Source organism: Mugil cephalus, chromosome 7 (genome assembly GCF_022458985.1).
Source record: "Mugil cephalus isolate CIBA_MC_2020 chromosome 7, CIBA_Mcephalus_1.1, whole genome shotgun sequence".
NCBI lineage: Eukaryota > Metazoa > Chordata > Actinopteri > Mugiliformes > Mugilidae > Mugil > Mugil cephalus.
This window is the reverse complement of record NC_061776.1, coordinates 22798712-22825462: the sequence shown is the minus strand read 5'-3', so window position 1 is coordinate 22825462 and position 26751 is coordinate 22798712. Positions and strand designations below refer to the sequence as shown.

The 26751-nt window shown below is 41.5% G+C and overlaps 1 protein-coding gene across 1 annotated transcript; it reads left to right on the top strand.

The window, feature by feature from the left end:
- The first annotated feature begins 1787 nt into the window (after window positions 1–1787).
- Window positions 1788–25563, top strand: col6a1 (collagen, type VI, alpha 1). The gene is made up of 35 exons (XM_047590489.1): window positions 1788–2086; window positions 2716–2845; window positions 3896–4096; window positions 4183–4342; window positions 5167–5280; window positions 5461–5481; window positions 6318–6338; window positions 6435–6479; window positions 6576–6629; window positions 6741–6785; window positions 7137–7163; window positions 7259–7285; window positions 7393–7437; window positions 7533–7586; window positions 8181–8243; window positions 8326–8388; window positions 8467–8520; window positions 8609–8644; window positions 8733–8795; window positions 9069–9131; window positions 10415–10477; window positions 11542–11604; window positions 11732–11782; window positions 11860–11895; window positions 12137–12199; window positions 18669–18734; window positions 20094–20129; window positions 20469–20505; window positions 20710–20718; window positions 20804–20937; window positions 21367–21464; window positions 22733–22919; window positions 23000–23171; window positions 23256–23285; window positions 23532–25563. The coding sequence occupies exons 1-35, from the start codon at window positions 2002–2004 to the stop codon at window positions 24134–24136; spliced, it is 3021 nt and encodes a 1006-aa protein (XP_047446445.1). The 5' UTR covers window positions 1788–2001; the 3' UTR covers window positions 24137–25563.
- The last annotated feature ends 1188 nt before the right edge of the window (window positions 25564–26751 follow it).

The following is a 26751-nucleotide window of genomic DNA, read 5'->3' as shown; positions in this document are numbered from 1 at the left end:
TTATTTTCTTTGTGTGTTACCATCTGTAGCCCAGTTTATCAAAATAACACAGAGGTTTGATTTTTTCCACATCTTTTTTCCACTGCCTTGCTTGTTCACTTGGACTTGGCCAAATGGAGTCATGAATCATGTAGTAACGAGCACATTGGCGGCTAATCTCTTCCATCTGTGCTGACTTTCATGTTTTCACTGCGAAATAAGGTTCTGTTTTTTCCCCTCCTCTTCTCCGTTGTTCCTTGTTTGGGTTTCTTCTCATCCATAATCACTATTAAATAGCAGCCTTTCAATCATTTCTCTAAAACTAACACATCACTGCTTTTCTCAGGGTTGTGCCACCACCAAAGATGCATGTGGTGGTGCCTTAAGTGTTGCAAGATGTTACTGTCTTCGCACTCCAGTTGCACCCAGCAGTTTGGAATTTCTTTCTGATACTAGTCCTCTCTGATCATCAGGATCCAGGATCCTCAGCAGTGACTGTGTCCGTGACATTATCCAGAGCTTGTCGGCTTTAGAAGCATGTCTGTCTGTGTTTAGAGCTGTCCAGACCTTGTAATGACTTCCCAGTGTTATAATTCAGCAAATTCACCCCCACCTATCAGCTTCAGGACTGTAAAAAGACAAAAAAGAGTGAACAAACAACAACAAACAAACACAAGTAATTGAAAAGTGAGAACTAAACTGCCTTGCAGAAGCAGTCCTCCTGACGTTTATTGAATAATATATTCCTGATGAAGGCTTGAGACATTGCAAAATGCATGAATCGCAATCTAAACGGAGCCCCACAGCTGCCAGAAATCCAGCAGATTTACAATGAGAGCTTGCTAATAAATACAGATCATTACCAGATGTCCTGCTTCTTTCCTCCCCATCCCTCCTTCTCTCAATCCTTTCCTTTCCTTTCCTCCCTGACACAGTGATCTCAGTGGAAAATCTGAGTTCAGGCCAGACCTTCCCATGCAGTCCCACAGTTTGAGAGCGCGCGGACGTGTACACATGTGCACCCGCGACCATCCAGCATCCACCCCCAACAACACCTTGCCAAATGAACCCCCACCCCCGCCTAATCTTCTGCTTCGCAGCCACCCCCCTCCCCCCATTGCTCTTTTCAAAGAAATTCCCAAGATCGGCCCACAAGGAGCACTAGATGGCACTGTGTCTCTTCCAGCTTCCAAGGAAATGGGAGTAAAATAACTTCCCATCAGTTCGCCTCCTACTGCCTTTCCGTCCTGCTTTTATGTTCAGGTCAGGTCTGGACGCATAAGTGAACCAGATGTAATGAAACTCCACCACCCACCCCATCTTCCACAGAAAAGAGAGGCGTGTACGGAAAGAGAATGCAAAAAAAAAAAAACTACCAAGATGTGTCTCAGCTGCTTTTCATTAAGCCCGACAAAATTATTTCAATGTGCATCTACTCAGAGTTGCATTTCAGGATTTCTGCATGGGAAGGAAAGGCTTCATGAGTGGAAAGGAAACAAAAACTCTATGTCTAGTTTCTTTTTGCAGTACATGTTGTGAAATCATTAAAACATGCACAGTTTTTATATCAGTACTCTTTCTTGTGAATTAAAATGCATAATGAGATGTCCACCACAGTCGGCAGTTTGTTATTCATTTCTGGGTATACATGGTCCTGCGGATCCTTTTAAGGAAGCGTGCATCCAAGGATTTGTGTAAACTCTTTTGACCCATGCGCGTTCTCGTGCATCCCTGCTCATCGTCCTCCTCGGAGAAAGCGTGTGAACTCCTCCTCCTTCCCCTTGTCCTCCTCCCTCCCCGTGCGCTCTGGTCCTCCTCTGCGCGCTCTGGGTCTGTCCTCGGACTAACTACGGCGGACTGTTGGATCACCTAAAGTTCGCCCAATTGTTTAAGAGGTACCGGGCTCGGGGCCGGAGAGGTTCGGTTGTTTTTGTTTTTTGTTTTTTTTTGTTTTTTTTTTATCCGGGAGCACAGGGTGTCGTGTTTTTGTCATCTTTTTAGTGTTTTTTTTGCAGCTTAATCATGGAGACTCTCCAAGTTCTCCTTGCGCTGCTGTGCGTTTCCCTGTCTGGAGCGCAAACGCAGATCTCAACACCCAGGTTTGCGGGTAAGTTTGCTGAAATACTCATTACTTTCTAAGACAACTATCTAGAATCCGGTGTTCGGTTCACGCAGTATGTAAAGCAGTGTTTTTGTGGTGTGCTATAGTCATGTTGGCTGCAAGCGCAGAAATTTACTGCCCCTTGGGTTTGCGCTTTTTTCCTTATCAACTTTACAAATCGGTGGTAGAGATGCAACGACAGCTCAAAGTAAGAGGATGACACAACACTAGTCCACCTCGAGCAGGCCCTGGTTTTGGACCCATGATTGTCTTAATGGGACTGTAGGTCCAGGGTGTGAAGCAGACTTATTGTGGCCAAGAGTCAAAGCAGATGAAAGCATCCTAGGCCTGCACGTACTTCACGGAGACATGTAACAGCTGTAGTACAGGTGTATCTGCAGTCAGCCTTGTTAAAGGTGGAGTTTTGCACCTGCCATACTGTACCAGTGGTATCCAGATAGATCAGGAAGGCCAGCTCCATGACAGAGGGTGTTAATGCTTATATTAACTGGTTTTTGGACAAACGGAGATCACACTGCGACGAGGATTGAGTGTGTGGGGTTATGTTTGTTTCTGAATAAGTATTAATGACTGATGGCAATGTTTATTTGTTTGCTTCTTTGCTTCGTGAGCAGAGTGTCCTGTTGACCTTTTCTTCGTACTGGATACATCTGAGAGTGTCGCCCTCAGAACGAAACCTCCAGATTTCTACATTGACCAGATCAAAGAATTCACCAAGCTTTTCATAGATGAACTCAAGGACATGTAAGACACACACACACACACATGTATATTTACATATCTGCACTGATGGAAGAAGTATTCAGGTGTAAGATGCTCTATTACAAGTATTGGGGCGTCATGCCTCTGACATCTGACCACACCCACCACCGATTCTGGCTGTAGCCTGGTGGGATATAACAAGTATAAATAAATATAAACGTACTCACAGCTTCAGTGACATAAGATTATGATCTTTTAGTTTACATTAACTACTTGCAGCACATTTTAACAATACACATTCAGTTTTAAATTATTTTATACACAGAATCTCAACATGTAAAGTAGATGTATATTAACTGGCTCTGAAATATCGTCCCCTGAATGTAGATGCACAATTGGAAATTAATTGGGTATATTTACTACTACATTTACTATTAGTAAAATTTTGCAGTTCCTTTACTTTCCCTAAGCTTTTTTTGGTACTTCTACTCCATTGTAATCTGGAGGGCCAATACACAACGGATAAGACCATTAACTTTTGTCAACTTTCAGAGAGAAGTGTCTAGTCAGATAAAAGCTTCATGAAATAGTGATTGTTCCCTATAAACCTCTGATTAATTCATGTTTGTTCAAATTATCTCTCACTAGAAGTAAAAGATTAGTAGCAAAGTCCAAAAACTGAAATGACATTGTGCATCAAAATGCTCTCTCTCATGAAACATGTCATGATCTCTCAAATATCTACTGTCTCAAACTGTATATAAAGTGGTTCAAACTAGTTCCACCTCCAGCAGCCATGACAGTAACAAGCTGCTTACACACTGATGCTTCAGAATTAGTATTGTACTTTAATACTACAGCTAATGTATTGTTATGTTTATATATATGTATATATATATATATATTTTTATTTTTTTTTTTTTACAGAATTTTTACTTGAGGGGTTTTCCATTGGTGTATTCGTACTTACACTTCTTCCACCACTATTTAAAGTGCTATCAAAGAGAAATAAGCCCAGTACAGTGACCTATAACTGACCACTTCCTGTCTGCATTTTTAAGTTTTGTTATTTAAACAACTGTCCTTATCCAGGCGCCACCAGTGTGATCGCATCTTGACCTGGAACTCAGGAGCTCTGCACTACAGTGACGACGTCATCCTTGTGCGAGAGCTCAGTAACATGAACACTGAACGCCAGGAACTGAAGAAGGATGTGGATGGCATCAGTTACATCGGCAAGGGCACCTACACCGACTGCGCCATCAAGAGGGGTCTCGCTGAACTGCTCGTCGGGTAATAACAACAGACACACGCACTTTGACGTGATGTCAAACAGCAGTATCATTTCTGACGGTTTGTTTGTGTGTCTGCGCGGGCAGGGGTTCCCACTACCATGAGAACAAGTACATCGTGGTGGTGACTGATGGCCATCCTATTACTGGTTACAAAGAGCCGTGTGGAGGCGTGCAGGAGGCTGCTAATGAAGCCAAGCAGCATGGAGTCAAAGTGTTTGCTGTCGCCATCTCACCTGACCAGGAGGTACAACACATACGCACATTTTTACCTCCGTATTGATGAGGACACATCTATCATAACATCTTATAATACTGTTGAAGGTGGACGTTTTTAAGCATTTTAAGATATATATTAATATTTTACATACACTACTTTATGTACACACTAACTGGGAAGAAATTATCAGTGTCTCAAGTTTCAAAGGTGTAGGGTAAAAGATTAGTTTAAGATTACAGGACTTGAAAAGTCTCATTTAATGTTATATTTAAATAGTACCCATAAAATCTGGGCAACTCTGTGTTCTAGTGCCACATTCACTTCTGCTAAAATAAATTTATTTCAAGGACAAAACTCACCCCCATATATACATCCAACCTTTAAACCAGGTGTTAGTTATGATCACTATCTGCATACATTGCTGCAAACCCAAAACCTGTTCCTCAGGCCGTAAATGTGAGTTTGTTGAAGTGAAGTTGAAGTCAAATTGTGTCAAACTTGAAGCATTGTGAATCATAGTTTTTCTATAAAAAACAAAGACAAATAAAAGCTGAATGGAAGTCCAATACATTTGTACAGTTTGTGCACAGTCACACACATATGAAGACAATATTCTGCAGAATATGCAAGGCTCTGAATCACATGCTGCTCATAGAGTCATTTTCATAGTGTTGTCTGTTATGTATTATCTGAAGTAAGAAAAAAACTGTGACTATGAATTGAATCCCCGCTGATAGATGTTAAGTGGTTGGAAGATGCTACTTTGCATTTTGCAAAAAGAAGATGGTACTTTCTTAGGAGATTCCTTCAAGCTAGTGTGTAACAATGTTTGTATTGGTTTGTCTCAACAGGACACCAGACTGTTACTCCTGGCCACAGACCAGAATTACAGACAGAACTTCACTGCTGCACCTAATTCCAAAGCCGAAAAGATCGAGACCATTCGAACCATCATCGATATGATCGTATGTATCCTTCTCTTCTCTTCTCTTCTCTTCTCTTCTCTTCTCTTCTCTTCTCTTCTCTTCTCTTCTCTTCTCTTCTCTTCTCTTCTCTTCTCTTCTCTTCTCTTCTCTGTTCTCATCTGTAAACACAAGTAAACATTTGACTTGAGACTAACTTGCATTTTCATTCTTCCTTTTCAGACCAACGAGACTAAGGATGTGGTATGTATTTTCCAAAATTCAAGTTTTTTAGTGATAGTGTGAACATAACTCTATCATAGAAAAAGCTTTTCTCACATTTAGAGCTGGACAGTGTGGCTAAAAAATGTCCTAAATAATTTTAAGCCCCTTTTGGCAGTTCGTTTCTTGACATTGCCAATTCATCCTGAAATGTTTTAACTGAGCGAACACTGTTTGTTTTAGTGGAAACAACACATTTGTTCGTGATGAGTTTTGCTGATGAAGCTTGAATGAAGACACACTGTTGTACAGCTGAATGTCACATCTTATAAATGTTTATAAGCCACGTTTCTCTCCTAAACATTTAATTTGTGACTACCATAGTTAGGTATGGGATTTTATAAATCTAACTCAAATATACAATCAAGCAAACAAAGATTTTTGTAGCATTTTTATTTCAAGTTTTTATTTTATTTTATTTTATCTTAGCTCCTTACCTTCTTCTCCTTCTTCTCAGCTGTCAGCTTGGTCTTGTTGCTGGCATCTCCGTTGATATGTAAACTCTGCTAAACTCTCACAGACTCAGGAAACAAGGAGGGGCCACTAAGGACACGCACAAGAAGCTGGAATTACCACATTAAAAGCAAATTTAGATGGCTAGATAATCATAGGCATGGCTGCCGTTGTTTTCCCACCAGAATAACAAATTTACAGCCACACTGTAATGTTATATATAAATATATGTATTTGACTTGAGATCAATTCAGAAAACATCAGCTAATACCTTTCTTTTAACAAATATACATTATATATTTCTTTAAACAAATATATCCAAATGCATATGTTGATGATATCTCTCATATCTCTCTTTTTTTCAGTGCTGCTCCTTTGACTGCAATGTAAGTACATCAGTTTTTTTTAATCTCAAAAAATATATATGTGTTTTTTTTTTCTTTTTTATAAGCAATTACATTGTTTTGTTGTTTGGTCTACAGGCTCCTGGAGGACCCAAAGGACCAGATGGAGACCCTGGCGCTAAGGTGGGATATCTAGCGGGAAAATGAATGAAATGTTTCACAACTCGATTTGAAATCCCCTGAACTCATTTGTGTTTTGTTTTTTTCTTATCTCAACAGGGAGAAACCGGTAGACCGGGGATGCCCGGAGAGAAAGGAGATATCGGTGATGTGGTATGTGCCTTCCACCTTCTGTAGTAGCTACTCTCCATGTATGCAGCGATCACCGCATCCTGTTTGGATTGGTCATTCAAGCGATCTAATGTTTCTGTCTCTTTGTTACAGGGCAATGTCGGTGATCCTGGCCCCGTTGGTTACAGTGGAATGAAGGTAGAGTCAACCCAAACATTAGTAGTGTTGATTTGAAAAGAGCATAGACTTTTATGTTCAATTTTAATGAATGCTGAAGAGATTTAGCCCTCAAAACCTGAAGCCTTCTGACACTAGTGGATCTTTTTTTTGTTTTGTGAATCTTTGGAGGTTCTGCCTGTAACTGTTACTGTACAAGAAGCCAAAGGTGTTGCACAAGCCTGTACAGATTAAATTCATTTGAAACTGATACCGATTCACTGATAAGGAAATCTAGAGGAGGATACTTTCTACTTAATCTGATTATATTTCATCTGACCTTATCACTGCATACCACTGTGATAATAATGATATGTGTGTTTCTGTTATCAGGGAGACCGTGGCTCCAGAGGAGAAAAGGTATCATCAGATTCAAAAAGCGATATTTCTTAACTTGTTGTTCACTATGACACTCCGGACTGATTCCTGATGTGTGTGTGTGTTGTTTTCTACAGGGTGAAAGAGGACACAAAGGCTTCAAGGTGAGCTGCTCCTCACAGTCTTCATCTTTACAGCCATGCTGTCATACTATTGGCTGTTCTGAAATTGTGTGATTCACTACTTCATTCTATTCTTTCGTGTTTCTCAGGGCGACAAAGGTCAAAGAGGAAATGATGGAGTTGACGGACGCAAGGTAAGTGCAGTACACTCATCACAGCTCTCCCTTTCTGTCTTTAGTTGATTTGATGAATGTGTTTGAAGATATGTTTCTGTGGTTCTTCTCCGTAGGGTGAAGCTGGTTTCCCTGGGCTTCCCGGCTGTAAAGGTTCTCCAGGACCTGACGTGAGTTGTGTGTCTCCAGACTTATCCCACTGTTAGGGTTTTGACTCCAGTGCCTTTCACACTAATGTCACACATTGCACACAGTTTCAACCACAAACAGATGGAAACATATCACTTGACGTTAACACACTGTGGCGTTGACATCAGAATTAAAAACAGTCAGTCAGATGTGTGGCTGACAGGACATACATATATTTTGTTCTGGGGTCCTTAATTTCTCCCTTGAACACATAAACACACCCAGACAAGCCACTTCCGTATCCGCCTGAGGCTCAGCGTCTTTGTTTACAAATTAGCCATTAGCCACAGTTTCATGTTAAGGAATGTCTCTCTGGCTGCGGCCCTGACCAACATCACGCCCTGCCTCTGCGGGCCCCCTGGGGGAGCCAGGCTGAGGCCCTTGGCTCTTTAATCATGTTACCGTTTACATTCTCTGCTGTCAGACTGTTTAAATGAAGCCATATAGTCATAGTGTAAACAAACACACACAGGCATACATGAGCTTACCAGTACAGTGGCCTCCAAGATTGAGTGTTACGGCTTCAGCTGCTTACAATCATGTATTGTAACGGTCACTGTGTTGTATATCTCCAGGGCCAGCAGGGAGAGGATGGGCCGAAGGGAGACCCTGGTCCGTTCGGACTAAAAGGAGAAAAAGTAAGATATAAAGACTTTTGCTCACAAAGATTTCAGGTTGCCTTTTAGTGGTCTGCATTAAGGTGCTGTGTGCCTGTTCCAGGGAGATACTGGAAAAGATGGTGACCCAGGACGGTCCGGAAACTACGGCCCCCTGGGGCCTAAGGTAAGTCCAAGCAGAGCGAAAGACAGAAGGATGACAAAAGAAAGAAAAGGGCACATGTTAATATCTGTGTCATGACAGGGTGACCGTGGCCCTCGCGGAGCCAATGGGGACAAAGGAGAGCGCGGTGATGATGTAAGAGATAACGCTGCACTGCGACATGTGAAATATGAAGTTCATCACTTTTATCGCGCCTTCTAACTCCCTCCTGTTTGTGTTTCAGGGGCCACCTGGAGCAGATGGAGCTCGCGGCGAGAGAGTAAACAGGATTGATATTGACTTTAAATCAGCGTGTTGATGTGTGAGAGCTGCCAGACACATGTTGACATTTTTAAATTCTCTTATAGGGACAAATTGGAGAGAAGGGGGAGCAAGGTTCCCGTGGAAACAGAGGTCCAAGAGGAGACCCGGTGAGTGATGAGGAATATGTGGGGGAGGGATAAAAAGCTAGAGTCCCTCAGGGTTTGCTGGATTTCAGTGTGTCTTCCTTAGAAATTTGTGGGAAATCTAGTTTGGCATGTGGGTTGAGTCAACTGCAACCACTCTGACCTTAAAAGAACTCATACTGTTTTTGCACTCATAAAGATCAAACTTTAACTTGGCTGCCTCGACGCTCCTTGTCCATTGTTTCTGTCTCTAGTGCCTTTAGGTCATTTTGTACATTTGTTCTTTGCTTTGGTTAGGGGGAGCCAGGACCCCGCGGAGAGCAGGGAAGGGAGGGCTCAGCTGGACCCAACGGAGACCCTGTAAGTCAGTCACACACAATTCAATTCCAGTCACATTCAAACAGGAGCTACGTGCACTGTTTGAGAGTCTGCTGTGTTGTTTCAGGAGGCAGTGCACTCTTCTTTTTTGCACTATTCCATTTTTTCCCGCCCTGTAAAGTGGGAATTTCCTAATGTGCGTGCACGTGTGAGCACTTGTGCATGTGCGTTCATATATCATGTTTAGGGGGAGGCTGGAGCCTAAACAGAGGCAAACCTGGCAGTTGATCCGGAGTGCTACCCACATCTCCCCTCTCCCGTTTTTCAGTTTTCACTCCTCCCGGGAACATCGACACTCACTCTTTCCCCTCTGACTCAGTTCTTCTCTCCATCAGCTCGTGCCAAAGCCTCAGTATGGTTTTTCTTAATAAGGCACCAGGCAGTGTAATAATAATAATAATACGCTACAAGCCTTAGCTGTGGTAACCTCCGTGATGTCAGAATTTCAATGGCTCTTTTGTGCTTTCTTTCTTCATCAGAGCTCCTTGAATTCTGGGGAACTCAATAGTACAGAAAACATGGAATAACTGACACGCTGGGCCTACCTCATGCACTCAGGAAAAAAAAACTCACATTCACTTCATCATTTGCACTCATTAAACACTGTACAGGCGTTACTTCAATGATCCTGTACAAACTGCATTTTGACAAAATTGTTTTTTTCTGTTAAACTGAATTAAAAAAAAAAAAAAAAAGAACAAGAAAAAAACATTGTAGTGTTTTGAACTTATCCAGAGACATATGTGGATCCACGGATTCATTACAACTTTCCTCTTGACATACAGTATCTATCAACACATTAAAGTCCTTTGTTCCATATTAACAGTCTGTTAATAGTCTGAATTTTACTGCCAGCACAGACTGGGGCGATGAATGTAGCAGTTGTGCCCAGCTGTTGTTTGTTCAGAAATTGCACTTATTCAAAAGCAAACTCCTTTTGTGCTACAGCACTTTGTGTGGTGTGGTAATCAGCGTCATGGAGGCTTATAGAAGCAATAGTTTTTGTATTTTTGTGTGAGCTAACTTTAACACTTGGACCCTGGAATGAAAGATGTATGTTGCTGTTTATAACAGGCTATAGCATAAACCTAATAATTTATCCGAAACCTTTGTGTATTGCATGTTTTGTATGCTCAGAAGCTCAGCTTGAAAGCCTGCTGGCTTCTTTAGCGTTACACATTGTGTGGCTGTTTGGCTGTTTTGTCGGGTAAGTGTTTTAACAGTGCCTCATTTACGACATTGTTTTTTTTGTTTTTTTTTCCCAGGGCGAGGCTGGCAAGCCCGGACCTCCCGGCTACAGAGGAGACGAAGGCTCACCTGGACAAGAAGTGAGTCCAGCAAGGCGCACTCACAGCTTTCTGATCACAGCACAGATGTTGAAAGGCGGCGTAAACACACTGTCTCAATCACCTTCCTGTTGAGCGATAGGATCCTACTTGAGCATACTGTTATCTAAAACCATTTTGCATGAGTTTGTGTGTTAGTTTTTAAACTGTTTTTGCTGGACTGAAGCGCACAAAGCCTAGCTCCAGAAACATGATGTCAGAAACATTTCTTTGGAAATTTGTAAATGATCTGCAGTTGCAGTTGTGCTTGAAACCTGAAGGTTCGCCAATTTGGCTCTGTAACCTGATAAGCTAAATTAGACCCTTCATCTTAAATCCATAAAATGGGCAGTTAACTATATCGGCGGCTATTATCATTAACTATGTGTAGGGAACTATTAGCATTCCTAACACCCGTAAAGATGCTGGACGCTCATTATCGCACGATCTAGAAAATCAGTCTGCCTGGACGTGCACTGGATTCCAGTCACAGACTGTTCACTGTACTTAAACATTTTCACCCTTGAGGCCCCCTGTAGAAGGACCACGGCAAATCTGTTGTTCAAACAAAACCAGATTTGGTGCAAAGGCCGCCAAGTACTAGTAAAATTAAAATCATACTTTCTGATGGACCAGAAAGAACAAGTTCATAACATCAGCCCTCACTGACTCACTGTTATAAAACTGATATTAAAGCTCTAATTCACAGCTCAGGTAGTATTGAACGGGACAATTTTCAGTTCACCGGCCTTTCTCTGGCTTGGTCAGGTAGACACAGACACACTCTGTCTCAAAGTGTCTATTATCTGCAGAGTTCGACGTTGTTGACTTTGGCCTTGCAGCCGTGGCGCTATGACTGGATTTGGAAATGTTTTTTTTCGTATTCATGTGGAAATTTCAAGATCTAATCTTGGGCTTAAGGGGTTAAAAGTCTTCATTTCAGAGTTTGTCTTCGCACACGCGCGCACACGGCTGCAGCCACACACAGCGCCTGTCGACAAAGGCTTTCAAGAGCCTTTTTTTACATTTCATATGTTTCTAATCTTATCGTTCCCTTTGTCTCCCAGGGACCCAAAGGGCCGAGAGGAATCAAAGGAGCTCCGGGAGACAGAGGCCAGATGGGGGAGAGGGTAAGTGAGGGAGACGGAGAGAGGCGGGGCGGGGGGGGTGCGACAGATGTGTGCCATCCATCATAAACCCAGCCATGAGGTTTCGATATGTGTGTGGATTTGTCTCAGCAATCTCTTTCAATTTCAGGGAGAAGATGGTGTCCCAGGAAATGGCACAGCAGGTTGTCATGGTTTCCAGGTATGTGTTCTGGTTGTTAATACACAACACAGCTTGCTCTATGTAAATGTGTTTATCTAAACAGTTCTGTCTTTTAGGGTTACCCTGGCCCCCGTGGAGACCCTGGTGAGCCGGTAGGTTATTTTTCTATGTAAATTTTAACTTGAGAATCAGACAGCAGCAGGACGAATAAATTTTAAACATGTTGGGATCCAAGGAGCAGATAAAGCCGTCTTGTTGGTTAAGTTATGCAATGTGTTCTATGAAGAAGTCTTACTCCTATGTGGATACCCTTGTTTGAAGTGCCAACTGGGTTAAATCACTTGTCATGCTGATGTTCTGCTGCCGCCCTAACGTTTGCTGTGTGACCCTCAGGGCACCAAGGGAACTCCTGGACCCAAAGGAGATGATGGAGAGCCCGGAGATCCAGGCCCAGATGTGAGTCCTCTTTCCTTTTTGCAGTTGCTACTTAATCTTGATCTCATTTTAGCTTTCCTCAGGCCCTTCTTGGCGGAGTGTGCTGACAGGATGTGAGTCACATGGCTCATATCATGGGCGCATTTACATATTTCTTTTTTTATGGGTGCCTTTCAACACATGTAATAATACTTTTCATCTATTTATTCTGTCTTTTGTTTTGTTTTTTGGCTTTTTTGGAAATACATTACTACTCCCGCTAGTCTGTGTCATCTTGCTCCCACACTCTCCTCCTGTTTTGCAGCTGGAAATGCTTTGTTAAGTGCATTTGAACGCATTTTTGTGTGTCTGTGTGTGTGCTTGTGTCGTTGGGGAAGAGGGCTTTAGAGCTGATGCAGCTGTGTATATGCCGTTGTCAAGGATACCAGGAAATGAGCGCAGATACGATGAAGGGACTGCATTACTTCTTTTCGGCGTGTGCGTGAGTGAATGCGCATGTGTGTGATTGGCCACGTCCGTAGAGCGTGCTGGTTTTAACACTTTAACTCCTGGTTCAACTCGGCCGTGTTTACATTCAAATTATTGCATTTCCAAGGTTCGCTTTTCAGGAAATAAGCACATCTGCACATTTTGTATGTTTCTTTCATCCATACGCCCTTGCTCCCTGACCCCTTTTCAAAAGCAATCCCACTTCTTAAGCCTGTGATTTTTAATGCCGGATCAGTTTACCACTCTTCAAGACTATGCGGTTCTGCAGCACAGGGCAGGATTAGATGCAGTACACAGTCATTCGCTCAATTACACCAACTTTAGCTCATCCTTGAGATCAGTTTACAGGAAATGTTTCATAACCTCTGTAACTGATTCTACATCTGTATTTAAGGACCAAAAAAAGCTCACCTTGATTTCTTGAATGTAAATCAACACGAATCACTGGTGGGGAAAAAAAAAAAAAAAACAGTCAGGAGAAAGAATAAACTCCAAACTCATAAATCCTAATGTACTTTATTATGCTTGTGTGACTCTCTTGATGAAAAGTTAATTATCAACACCGTGCCTCACTCAGTGCTTTAGAAAATGGTTGTAAATGTACCATAATTAAATGATATTTGTTGAAATTGGCTGAAACATGCATTATGATCCTGTAATGAGCTTCACCTGTGCAGACCAGTGATTCCAAATTGAGGTAATCCCCGGGCGTAGTGCTGAGCTGTGAAAGTAATTTTATATGACTGACGTTTTTTATTTGATTTGAATATAAGAATATTGCTCAGTTAATGGGGCTGAATGTGTCACACAGTAAAGGGCAAGCAAACAGAGAAGCAAATATAAAACGTAAAGTAAAAGAAATGGATGGATGGTTGAGATAAACAGCTATTTAATAACAGCTGCTTAAAGCAATGGATCAAATGTGAAATAGTTGGCTCACGTTTATTAATTGTAACTGTTCGCTAAATAATACAGTTCAGGGTTGAAATAAATGAACGTAATGGCCACATTAATGTCATATAAGGCTATTTAAGGCATAAACAACTAAACATCTGTCTCTTCTGTCACACCTTTACACTTCAGTCACACGAAGAACATTTTAACAACAGTATTTATATATCCATACATAAACTTCCAGTGAAGGAGTGCTAACAAGGCTTTGGATCCACTGTCCTAGATACGTACTTATGGTGTAACCATGCAACTCATGAATTTTTAGTCTAATGTACATGTGCAGTGTAATGTTTTGGATGACTTACCTCTTAAACAACCATATTTACCACCAACATAACCTTCTGTAAAGCTTTAGTTCAGTGTGAAATCTATGAATGAAGAAATCTGAAACTGTTTTTATGTTCCACAGAAAAATCTAAGTTTCCTGCGGCACTGATCTAATTAGGAAAGATGTTTACCACATTCTGCTTTTAATTAGCGTAGACACTTTTGTGTATGATTTAACTTGGAAATGCAGCTGTTGTGTATTTGCAAAAGGCTGCACACGCAGAGGTGGAGTGTATTGTTAATGGAAATCTACATCATTAAGTTTAATAGGTCTATATGTGCATAAACAAACTGTTTACAACTGGCATTATGCGCTCGAACGCAGCATTGCTGCACTTGGTTTTAGCAGCTGCTGTCTTTGTTGACTTCTTGTCTAAAAAACAACAGCTAAGGACACAATGTTTAATGTCACATCCACCAACCAGGAATAAGAGACAACCCACTTTAATATAGCCAAAATACTGACACTGCTTGTCTGTACCTTTGCTTTTTCACTTTCCTTCAGTCAGATGACCAGGTTTATACTACTATTAAAGTAAATATAGTGTATGACCGCAGCCGACAATCAGTTAGCTTAGCTTATAGCCCCAACAGTGCTAAATAAATAGTTCAAAATGACACATGCTAACCAGTCTCCCCAAAAATCACTAATTATTATATCTTATTGAATTAATAATTACAATCCTAATTGAGGGTTGTCAACTGTCCTTTTTAAAAACATAATCGTCCTGTATTTAGAAACAAAATCCTGCATCCTGTATTGAGCTGAAAAAGGACCGTAAAATGTTAATGGAATCGATGAATGGTGCATTATTTGAACATTTACTTATCTTATTACCAGCCCTCCCCAGCTCTGTCACCAATGAGCTGCAGGACACTCACACACGAGTTGACAGTGAGGAATCTATCTGGCTTATCTCATTGATCGAGGAACCGTTGCTTAGAAATGTTAACAAACCTTAAACACAGAAGAAGACGCAGTATGGATGACGCTCACACGATGGATTGTCATGTGTCTGGCACGGCCGGTATGATGCAGTGAGCAGTAACGTTAAGACTTCAAAAATACAGGCTACATTGGCAAAAAGAGCACATGTGGTTGGAGAAAGACAATGATAATGTGTACAAGGCGCGCTGCTCCGCCTGCAAGCACAGCTCTGGCAGTTTGGTGGCACAGTGGACAGTGCTGATGACTCACTGTGAGAAGGTCCTGGGTGAAGTCCCTGTGGTGGAGTTGCAGGCTAGCATAAGGCTCAGTTACTCTTTGGCCCTGGAAAAATGTGTTCGGCAGTTTTTTATGTAGGCGGCTAGTGACAGTGTACAGAAATGTAAGACAATCACACTCACCAACGTGAAACGTGAGTCAGGAGGCAACATTCTGATTTCATCATTAGGCTTTTAATTGTTTAACTAGTAGACCTAAGCTAAGCTATTTTTTAGGCCTTGAAAAAAAAAGACGTTGGGTCAGTTTTTATGTAGCCTAGATGGCTAAAGAGAAGTTAGGCTACAATGAAAGTAAATCACACTTTTTAAAATGACATCATATCGTTCATTGCCAGTTTAATGCTCATCCAACTGTGTGTCTGTTTATCAGAGAAATCCTAACAAAGTGAATGCCTTAGGGAGTGTGATGGGCTGGTCTAGTCCAAAATGCCAGGGCCAGTTTTTTGTCCTAGTCTGCCCCCAGCTGTCCCTTATTTATTTTTCAGGGAGCTGGCAACCCTACTATTCATACACAAATAATCAATATACTTCTAAGTTGACCAGGCCTATTGTAGGGCAGGCTAGCTTATACAGCAAATATAAGCCTTGTATCTGACAAACATGAAAATGGTGTCAATGTTCTCATCTGTTTCTCTACCAAGAAACTATGAGAGGAGAAAAATGACTAACTATTTCCTTAAACAACGTATGCTAATCTATCAACTGCTACTGCTCCACTGGTCAGTCCATGACTAAGCCCTTTATTAAATACTCATAATTATATGCGATTTTGGATATCTCAGTGGAAAAAAGAAATGAACTTTGTTACATCCCACTCGTCTCCAGAGGCATTCAGCCCTTTCCCCTTTTTCTCATTGTATCTTTCTATCCAGACAGACACTTTTTTGTTTCCCCCTTCGTTTCCCTGATTTAGACACTGAAATGAAGAATCAGTTGCCAGATTAAGTCATGAGACATCGCATTAGGTAAAAATAAAAAAAAGAAAAAAATCTTTTCAAAGATTGCTCTGACCTCTGTGTGACTTGAGCTGCTGGGTCTGTAATTTAAATTGTTAAAATATTTTCACGCTGTACAGGCATGCAGTCCCTCTGGCCAGAGCGGACAGGAGGTTGCAGACAAGGGTCATTCAGAGGAGATAAAGGTGGAGACAGACCTTTTGACTGTCTCACCTATTGAAGATTAAATGGAATGATAATATACACATATTCAACCTGGTAAAGCAAACAGCCACATATGGCTGTGAGTCATCTAATATGACGCCATAAAATCAAAGTCAAGATGTGTGTGTAACTGTGAATGATACAGTCCGCGTTAACGTCACCATTTCAAGTTGAGGATCTGCAGTAATTGAAACCACGTGGGTTGTGTGTAATTATTTATGTGTGAGTGTGTGTGTGTGTGTGTTAAAAACCAGGTGGTTGGCATTACCTTCTCTGGTCTGGCCCACCCCCCCGCTCCCACCCTCCATATCTGTCCACTTGATATTTGTGTTGCAAAGGGTCTCCCAGTCTGAGTCGGTTTCAACTCAGATCAAAGAGTAAAGACTTATTGGAAGGATTTGTGTCTTTACAGTGACAGCTTGCCCCTTTGACCTCACTGCATCTCATCTCTGTCACCTTCATAACTGAGTTAACATTGACGTCACTACCAATCAGAATCTATTTCAAATGCACTGTTTAAGACCGTCCGAACGCGCTTAGAAAGAAACTGCAGACCAGTGTTTAATGTTGCAGGCAAGTAAATGCCAACTTTAAAACAGTTGCGACTTGAGAATCTTCACGCATGTTTGCAAGCCATCTCTGGATTGTATCATCATTTATTATGCTCCTCAATTTGTTATTTTGCATTATGTAAAATCCTCTGCAGCTGCTTGTTTTCTTCCTCAAACAAAGATGACCACTGTTCTTTGAAGTACTGAAACGATTTGTGGGAACTTGGAATTTAAAGATGGGATGATTTTTCTTAATTGATTTAGGGTGTAAAAGCTCCTTACTCTCCACATTTCACCCGGCAGTCACCAGTAGGTCTGACTGTAGCAGCTGCAGAGGCTTTGGCTTCTCTCTTCCCCTGCAGCTGTGCAGGAGTGACGGATAGCTGGTCAGAGTGGACCAGATGTGGCCTCGGTTCAGATTCGAAATGGATTTATTGATCTCAGGATGACTGGACATTCTGGAAATGTGTTATACTTCTAAAAGAAAATGTCTTCATGGAGCAGAGTGCAATAGCATGTACTGTAGCAGCATATAGAGCTGTCATGCGGTGTAGGTGTAGTTAAGTAAAAACAGTAGCCTCTCCACTCTTAGGATCACACAGTGATTCTGAAGATAAAATGCATTAGAAATCTTTTTTTTTTCTTTTTTTTTCCAAGTCACATTCTTTCCTTTGAGAGCAACACAAAGCTTATTATTAGGACCGGTACGTTTTTTGTGGCCATATTTGGTAACGTCCTTCAACAATTTTGTGCAATTTTTTTTTTATGCGGATGAGATGTTACACATAATACACACACATAACGCAGTCATATGGATCTGTGGCTCCTACAAACTTAGAACTCTTCATATTTATACGCATTTCAGTTTTTGTTCCCTCCTGCCATGCCCCACTTCTATGAGATAAACTGTTCTTAATTATAGGCAAAGCTCTATTTATTTTTCGTTTATTTTTGCAGTTGTCAAGCAGAGAATGACTATAAATGCACACTCTACACATCAAGGAGTAGTGCAGTGTAAACGGCTTTTATTGAATTTAATGTCCCTGAAAAGATTTTAGTTGATCCCTGCATGTGACATGTGCAGTTAAGATGAGAAGAGAGGCAGCACGTGAGTGTGCTATGACCCGACCAGCCTGAAAACTGAGATAGAAAACGATCGGCCACAACATTAAAACCACTAAGTACATAAGATTGATCATCTTGTGACAATACAGTGTTTTGCTGAACCTGGTATTTCATGTGGATCTTATTTAGACATGCAGCACCCACCTAGACCAGACTAGGCACCCCCACCCCATAGCAATGACACTCCTTGATGGCAGCAGACATCCCCAGCAGGATGCAATCTGACACAGACACACACACAAAAACAGTTTAGGAACAACTAAAAAAAAAAAAAAAAGATGAAGAACAGCACGAGGTGTTGATCTGGCCTCCAAATTCACTAGATCCCAAACTGATCAAGTATCTGTGGGATCATCTGGAACTTGTCTGATCCACAGTACAATATTAGCCAGGTGGTCATAATAATATGCCTGATCAGTGTATAGATGACCTGCATCATGACAAGGTTTTCCAGTTTGTTATACATCTGTCACTGTTTAGCAGGTCTTAGTAGTGCTGCATAGTGTCTGAGGATTTTTGTCAATGTATAAAACACTCTAGGTGTGTGTCTAACTACGACATTTGTAACTATCTTGTTGCTTTAAAAATATACTGTATGCATTACTAAAAAAACAGGTGTGGACTTTCCTCTTAATTATGTCTAATTTTCCCCTTCAACAGAACAACGAACGGGGTTCCAGAGGATCTGACGGGGCCAAAGGTCACAGAGGACCTGAGGGCAAGCCGGTAAGAATGTGTATGAGTGTATGAGCGTGAGGCTGATTTGATGCTGTGTGAGTGTGTGTTTTAGGTTTGTCTGCATGTGTATGCAAGTTGAGGTATTGGAGACACTGTTGTCTACACGTGCAGGCACGGTAGGCCCCATCCTAAAAACTAGAACAGGCTCTCACGTGTTATTGGCTCATTTACTTTAGTGGACTTGGTATGAAGCTCTAAACTATAATTACATTTTAATTCAAACAAAACTGATTTCGGTCATAATAATTTGCTGCAAATGATTGGGTATTACCCCCGCTGTGAAATGATGAAATAACACATAATTGTATCAAATCATTTGGAACTCTTAATGCTTAGGTGCTTTTTTTTTTTTTGTTATTTTTAATAAATATAATGAAAATCCTATAAACAGAGATGCTTTAGACCCGTCTCAAACCCAAACCCATTTGTAGTCAATTTGCACTGATTCCACAGAATTAAAGTTAGATAATCTCACCAATCCACATAACACAAAGTCACATGTTAAGATATAAAAAGGGGGGCATCTCTGGCTCTTTATGTCAGAAGTTCTGTCTGTTCTTTTACCAACTTAGAAAAACCTGTGGTATTATTGAATTACATAAAAAAAGCTTGATCTAAATATAATGCTGCTTATGGCGGAATTCCAAAAGGCGTTAAACAAAGACAACTGGACTTGTAGAATATGAAGGAATGTCCTTTATACAGACTTTATATCTCGGCTCCTCCTTTTCCTCTCCTCTTCTGTCTGCTTCCCCTCTGGCTTGTGTCTGTCCTGCATATTTTTGTAGGATGATTTTGCGTCATGTGTTCTTTGGAGTTTCTCTTCTCTAGAATTAATGTCTGTCTCTCTTTCTCACTCTCTCTTCGGTGTGTGTGTCTGTGTGTGTGCGCGCGCGTTTGTGTTTGCTTGTGTTCACACATGCAATCTACGCTGGCGTCTTTGTCTCCGAAAAGAATTCTCTTAAATTGGGTTTAATGTCTGTTAAAACAAAACAGATGGTTTTCATGCAGCCAAGCAAAAAAACAAAACGCCGCGGCAGTGAACTTGTGGGCGATTTTAAATGTTGTTGCAGGAAGAGATCAGCGCACAAATCTGGTGGCGTGGATCTGAGTTCACTTATTGTGGGAATCTGGTTTGCACTCAAAGGAGTGGAGGTTTTCTAACGAATAGCCTATGTTTAATTCCAATACAAATACGAAGACTCTTCCTGGACAAGCTCTGTCATCTTGAAGTCAGACCAGATATATATTTTTTTTTAAAACAGACAAACAGAAACATCTATAATATGATGAAACACTCAGTCTGCCTGTCTCCTTTTCTTGCATTCATACTCTATTTCTTTTCAGGGACCTCCTGGGCCTCCTGGACCACCAGGAAGTGATGTGAGTATCAAGAATAAAATGGAATCCGTCCAATTCACCTGAGCCCTTGTCCTTATTTTAGCCCCAGGATGAATCTGCAAAACATAACATATTTGATTCCCCCTTGAGGCTGCACTAGTTTTGAATCTGTAAGGGATACTGTATGTTCAGGCCAAAGTCGCACATCCAATTTCCTGAACACAAAAACCCATAGCAGTCCATCGACTACTAAGTAAAATATCATCATTGTCATTCTTTCTTTTGCTTTTGGAGCAGCTGGAACTCTTGTTGTTGTGCGCTGGGTTTGATTGTTATGTAATGTGATGTAACTGCTAATGTATACTCCACCTCTCTCTTCAGGAATGTGAAATTCTGGATATCATTATGAAGCTCTGCTGTAAGTTAAACCCTTGAAATTTAATTTTACTTACACACACCCTTGCACCAATCAAGCCACATGTTCTTCGCCTTATACGCTTTGCCCTTTTCAACTCAGTGCCTGATTTCCCACATCTGCTGTACAAATGGGCTACGGCTGCATTACTTTTTGTGAATTAACTTTGATTTATGTTTTTTTTTGTTTCCCCTCATCACTTCTCAGCTTGCTGTGGTAAGTTTGTGGTCATTATCTCAGTTATTGTGCACACTCTGTGGTTGCTGTGCTGTCTAAATGTGTTCATGTGTGTTTACTTCAGAGTGTAAATGTGCACCTTTGGACCTGGCCTTCATTGTGGACAGCTCGGAGAGTATCGGTGCCGAAAACTTTGCTCTTGCCAAGGACTTTATCATCACAGTCATTGACAGACTGATTAAAGACCAGCAAGTCAAGGTAACGTCCTTCCTGTGTATATCCAGAGTTGTGATATTTGACAGCTTATTGTTTCATATGCATTCACCACTGCCCATACTCTGTGGGATGACACAAGTCTGACCTTTGTGTGGATTGTTTTGTTCATGTAAAATCCTACTGAGAGCAGTGCTTAAACTGTGTTGTTTTTTTTTGTTTTGTTTTTTTCAAAAATCTTTTGAAATACTTGCCTTGAGAATGGACCTCAAAATAGAAAATGTCAATAAAAGATTCAGTCCTGGGATTTGAGACGTGCTTTTATGTCTCTCCAATGACCCTTCTCTTCCAGTTTGGATGTAATTAGTCAGGATGGGTGGGACACAGGAATGTTGACAGAAGAAAACATATGCCTGTAGACATGACACACACAGACCAAAACACACAGTCACCATGCAGTGTTTTTCTTTCCAGTTTGCATCCAACGAGTCCACCCTCAGTGTTGTCCAGTACAGTGGATCGCGAGCACAAGAGAGCGTCAAGCTAAACGGTGACCTCACCTCTTTCAAGCAGTGAGTCCTCACACATGCTCCAAGAAGGTTTCCTGCCTCTGAATTTGTACTAGTACTAGTGATTCACCACGGATATGAGAATAAGCACTGCAAATTACTGTAGCAATTAATGTATTATTGACTTTTTTTGTTCAGCTTTTTATTGCTAGTTTTTGTCTTATTGGATGTGAGGGAACAAACTGGGACTGAGTACGTTATCAGTGCATTCCACAATACCTCACATCAGTCAAATCATGTTTGTCAATTGATAATGACACGGGACAGTTTTTAAACTTGGGTATCCTAAATGCATTAAACAGAGTTTAAACAGGCTGTCTGTTCCCCGTTTTGCTGTGGGTGCATGTCTAAAATGTGTGACCATTACGAGCACACATGGAACCAAACATCTGTCAAACACAGCTAAATATTTTCGCTGGTTCTTTTGACGTTTAGCAGGTCTGTCTGTGTCGAATATGTTGTTTGTAGCACAATTTTTTCCATTTATTCTGCCGAATGTGGGTGATGAGAGTTCAGACCACACCCTGCACGCCTCATGCAAAGTTGCAACCTTAGAATGTGCCAGCAAATCAAAATGGAGAAGAGATAAAACCATGACTAGTCCTGACCCAACATCTTTGATGGAGACAAGTTCTGCTGACACAGAGCCAGAACCAGAGTCAACCGGAGTCTACCACCAAATATATGCCTTGTCATATCTAAAAAAAACAAACTGGTTGGGATTCACAGAGTTTCTTATTATCATCCATGTAGCTCCTTCAGTTCTTAATGACTAGTGGGCACTTGGACTTGAAATAGGAACATATGTGGGAGTTGCCCATCAGAAGCTCAGATGACTGGGGTCTGTTAATGATCAGATATTTACCTGTAATTGGAAGAATGGGGTTTAACTTGGGTTAACCTCATCCAGTCATAACCCAGATGACTGAGAACCTTCTCAGACACATATGGCTTGTTGCAAAGAATGACCAGTCACTTGAAGTCTTTCTTTAAGAAATGCCATGGTGTGTAATTAATATGGAAAGTACTGATGGTATAATTCCTTTAGGCTGTTAAGTATATCTGCCTAGAGTACGTGAAATACTTTAAATAATAAAAGCTTTAAATGTAAAGTGTAGCTAACTTCTTGATCAACTGGTGATAACTTTATCTGTTAACGTGACACTACGTATAGGATTTTTTAAAACAAAATATCTGGTGTTTCTCTTTTATTTATTAATTTTTCCAAAAATGTGATTTTATCATGCTATTTCTGTTGTGTGTGTATGCAGGGCGGTGAGAGACCTGCGCTGGTTGGCTGAGGCCACGTACACAGGCGAGGCCCTTGATTTTGCTCTGAAGACCACCATCGGGGATATGAGGCAAGGAAGCAAAGTCGTGCTAGTTCTCACTGATGGACGTTCTGATATCTCTAGGGATAACATTCCCCTCAACGTACTCTGCGGTAAAGGCCTCCAGGTGAGAGGAGTTCAGCTTGATAGCCCCTGTAAATGTTCATAGCAACGCACTAACCTTAAAATATCTTGCATTATCTCCAGGTGGGCGGTTTAGGAGTGAAGGACTACTCAGGCCGCGAGCCCAACCAGGAGCAGCTTGAAGCCGTGGTGTGTAATAATGACCCCAAACCGGGCTTTTCCTTCGTCCTGGAGAACTTTGCTGAGCTTCTAGATGACAATTTCCTACAGAACCTCACAGCCAAAATCTGTCAAGGTACCGCACAGCGCCACATAGGCAGACATACAGTATATGCATCTCTTAATTAACTTACTCATTCCCTGTTATTTTCCCATCCAGAGAAGAAATGTCCAGACTACAAATGTCCCAGTAAGTCATTACTTTGTTAAATATATTGTTCATTTTCATTGTTTGTTAATTTGTTTTAGCTCACAATTCAGTTGAAATAATCAGATATAACAAACAACATAGACTGTAAAGAGGTAGTACATGCTACTGATTGTTATTTACATGTAAACCTTGTTCTGAAATGCCTGAGTGAATGAATGAATTCTTCTGCAGCTGTGTTGGACCTGAGTCTAGACTGGGCATTTGATCAGATCTTTTGTATTGCAGTATCTTTCTCTGAAAGCACCGACATTCTGCTCATGATGGACAGCTCGGCCAGTGTGGGCCAGAAGAACTTCGAGATCAGTAAGACCTTTGTCAAGCGCTTGGCTGAGCGTTTCCTGACTGCAGAGAGGCAGAGAGGTGTCAGTGTCAAAGTGGGTGTGGGCCAGTATAGCCGCACCGCCCGCATGGAGCAACCGCTGACTACCAACTTGACCTTGCTGTCTTACCAAATCGATGAAGCGGCCTTCCAAAACGATGGCACCAACGTGTTAGAGGCCATGGAACTTGCCATCTCTAATTTACCCAGCCGTGGGGACGCATCGGGAGGCAAGAGGAAGCTGGTGCTGTTCTCTGACGGCAGGTCTCAAGGTGTCACAGAGGCCATCCTGGAGAAACGTGTTCGCCAGTTGGCAGATGCCAGGATTGAGCTCTATGTCATCTCGGCCGGCAACCAGGTCAACGAGGCAAACCTGCGCACGCTGGTGAGCAGGGGGCGGCAGGATGACATCTCCTATGCCCAGCGCCACCGGTTCCGCGTCCCAGACTACCCCTCTCTGCTCCATGGGGTCTTCCACCAAACCGTCTCCCGCAGGGTGTCCTTGCCCTAAATGCAGGGCTCTGAACAACAGGAACAACACGCTTTTGATTTTTAGTCCCATTATAAATATTCATTTTCACTCATTTACCACACACTGTTCAAATACCTTTTTTTAATAAAAAAAAATGAAGATGAAAAGTCAGAAACGACAAATGATTGTGTGGCAGACAAATGTAAATATCTTCACATAAAACTCTTTTACCCTGAGCTGCGCCTCCTAGGCAGACCATCTCAAGCTGTGTTCAAAGTCCCACCCCTCTCCTGGAACATATACACCAATGAAGGTGCTGGCCAAAAGCATCAAAAGCAGCATTGCTGCCTTGGAGGCAAAGGTCAAGGTAAAACAATCCAAATTTAAATTGGGTCACTTTAGTCCTGGAGAGCTTTCAGTAATGGCCACGTCAAAACCTAATTCTAGCTTTCATGTGCATTGGGCTGGTTTGTACTCAGGTATGCTGCTGCACCCCTGCCCATCTTGAGGCTCCCCTCTCTCGTCTCTCCAGGACTCGAGCCACCGTCGTTTGAAAGATTCCATTTGGACTAATAATTGTAGCTTGTGCCACTCTTTCATGTGGTTCCTGAGGTGCTGTCACAGTAATAAGAATACACATGAAGAACCATAGCTGTGAATTGAAAACACATTCATTGGTGATTTTATGCTGCAACAACATTGCTTTTGACCTAGAAGACTGGTCCCTAAGAATTCTTTAACTTTTTCCAACCTTTGTCCCCATAAAATACATTGAAAAGGTTCATTGGAAAGTGAGAACATACTCCACGCTTGAAGGAAAGCAAACCTCACTTGACCTCTCTGATAGATCGGCTAAACGACAGGAAAACAAGATTTTTAAACAAAAACCCATCAGTACTTCACCGGGTACTAATGGAGACACAACAGCTGGACTCAACATGTGTGCTTCAGTGTGTGTGTGTGCGCATGGATGAGACCCTCTGTGTGTACATCATTTACAAGTATACGTGTCTGGATTTATATGTAGCCTTGGGCGACTATTCCATAAACAGCTGGGGTCACTGGTTCAAATTACAGAATAACAAGTGACATAAACCTGTTCTTTATTGTCTGTGCAGCAGAGAAGCCTCAGACAAACACACACATGCGAGCACACACACACTTTTGCACCTCGTCAGTGAGGTAGGAAAACATATGTCATGGTTGAAGGCTGGAAAGAAAAACCTAATGGGACTCTTGATACCCCCTGACACCCACAGAAAAACACACACATACACACACACCTTTTAGATCTCTACAACTGTAAGTTTCACACGTTATGTTGTCAATGAACTGTCGTTATTATCTGTGGTGCTATTAGTCTCAGTGTAACAGCCTCTTTCCATGATGTATAGAAGAAATTTTACCTGGGGACGCAGCCTCAGTAGTGTTGTAAGTGCTCCTACAATAAAGGTTGCTACACCAAAGTGTCTCAGCTCACTTTTGTCCATGCGTCCAAACACTTTTGTATCTCTAAAGCCAGTTTTCTAAAGATCCATTCAGCACTGTAGTTATGTGGACATTTATGACTCAAGGCTGACATTTAAACGGTGGGACAGACAGGCAATTGTGTGAATGTAGCACTAAGAACATGGATCGAGCCATGACAAGCCTCTCAAACTTCTGCGCTGGTCAGTCTTTTCATTTAGGACCATTATCCTGTAGTGTGGGCCTAAGAATAGCAATGTCATTGTAAGATGTGGCTCAGTACAGGTCCACAGAGCTACCAGCGTGTAGGTAGCTGTCGTCTTGAACAAATATGGTCACAAGAGTAGGTAGGGATGAAAATATTTGTCGTGTATAAAAATTGTAATAACCAATATAGATTTCAGGTGGACACCATTTACACACCTAATGAATCCCCATCTCCACAGCAGTCTTTTAGAACTGAAGAAGCTCCCTGGATGAGTCACGGTGCATTTTCAGGACACGTCCATAAGGCCAGTTACCTTGGTTTCCAGCTTTGTTTTGGGAATGTATCATGGCTTTATTGTCACTGCACTGCAAGCAATACAACACCTCACACACATCCTCATATATACACAGATAGAGTTGATTTGGTAAAAAAAAACAAACAAAAAAAAAAAAATTAAGTGCTAATATAGTTTTATTGCTATTCAACTGCGCGTTCATGTAAGGTTTTCAGCTGCCCACTGCAACTTCCATTGTAAATTCCTGGCTGCTGTCCCCACTTCCAAGTCGGGACAACCCAAAAAGTTGTTTAAGTATTTGACTATAAAGCTTGTCTGTAGCGTCCGAGTTGTGTGCACATTCTGGCTTGAAAGCACATGAACACAACAATGCTGGAAAAAAAATAATAAAAATAAATGAAACCGTTTCCAGCTGCAGATATCAGCCAAGCAGCATGTGAACACACTCCATGACACAGGTTGTAAAATTAAAACGGTTTATTTCATTAAACACATTTTATGTAGGCACCATTTTAACCACAGAAGGCTAATAGTGTTGTAGGCCCAAGTCAAACCCACAATCGTCTCTCCACCAAAAAAACAGGTGATAGTTTAGGGTGGTGGACATTGTTAAAATTGTTTTCCTAGGAAACCACGGGTGAGTCACTTATCATAAGAAGTGTCTATTCTGAACTTCTGTCAAGG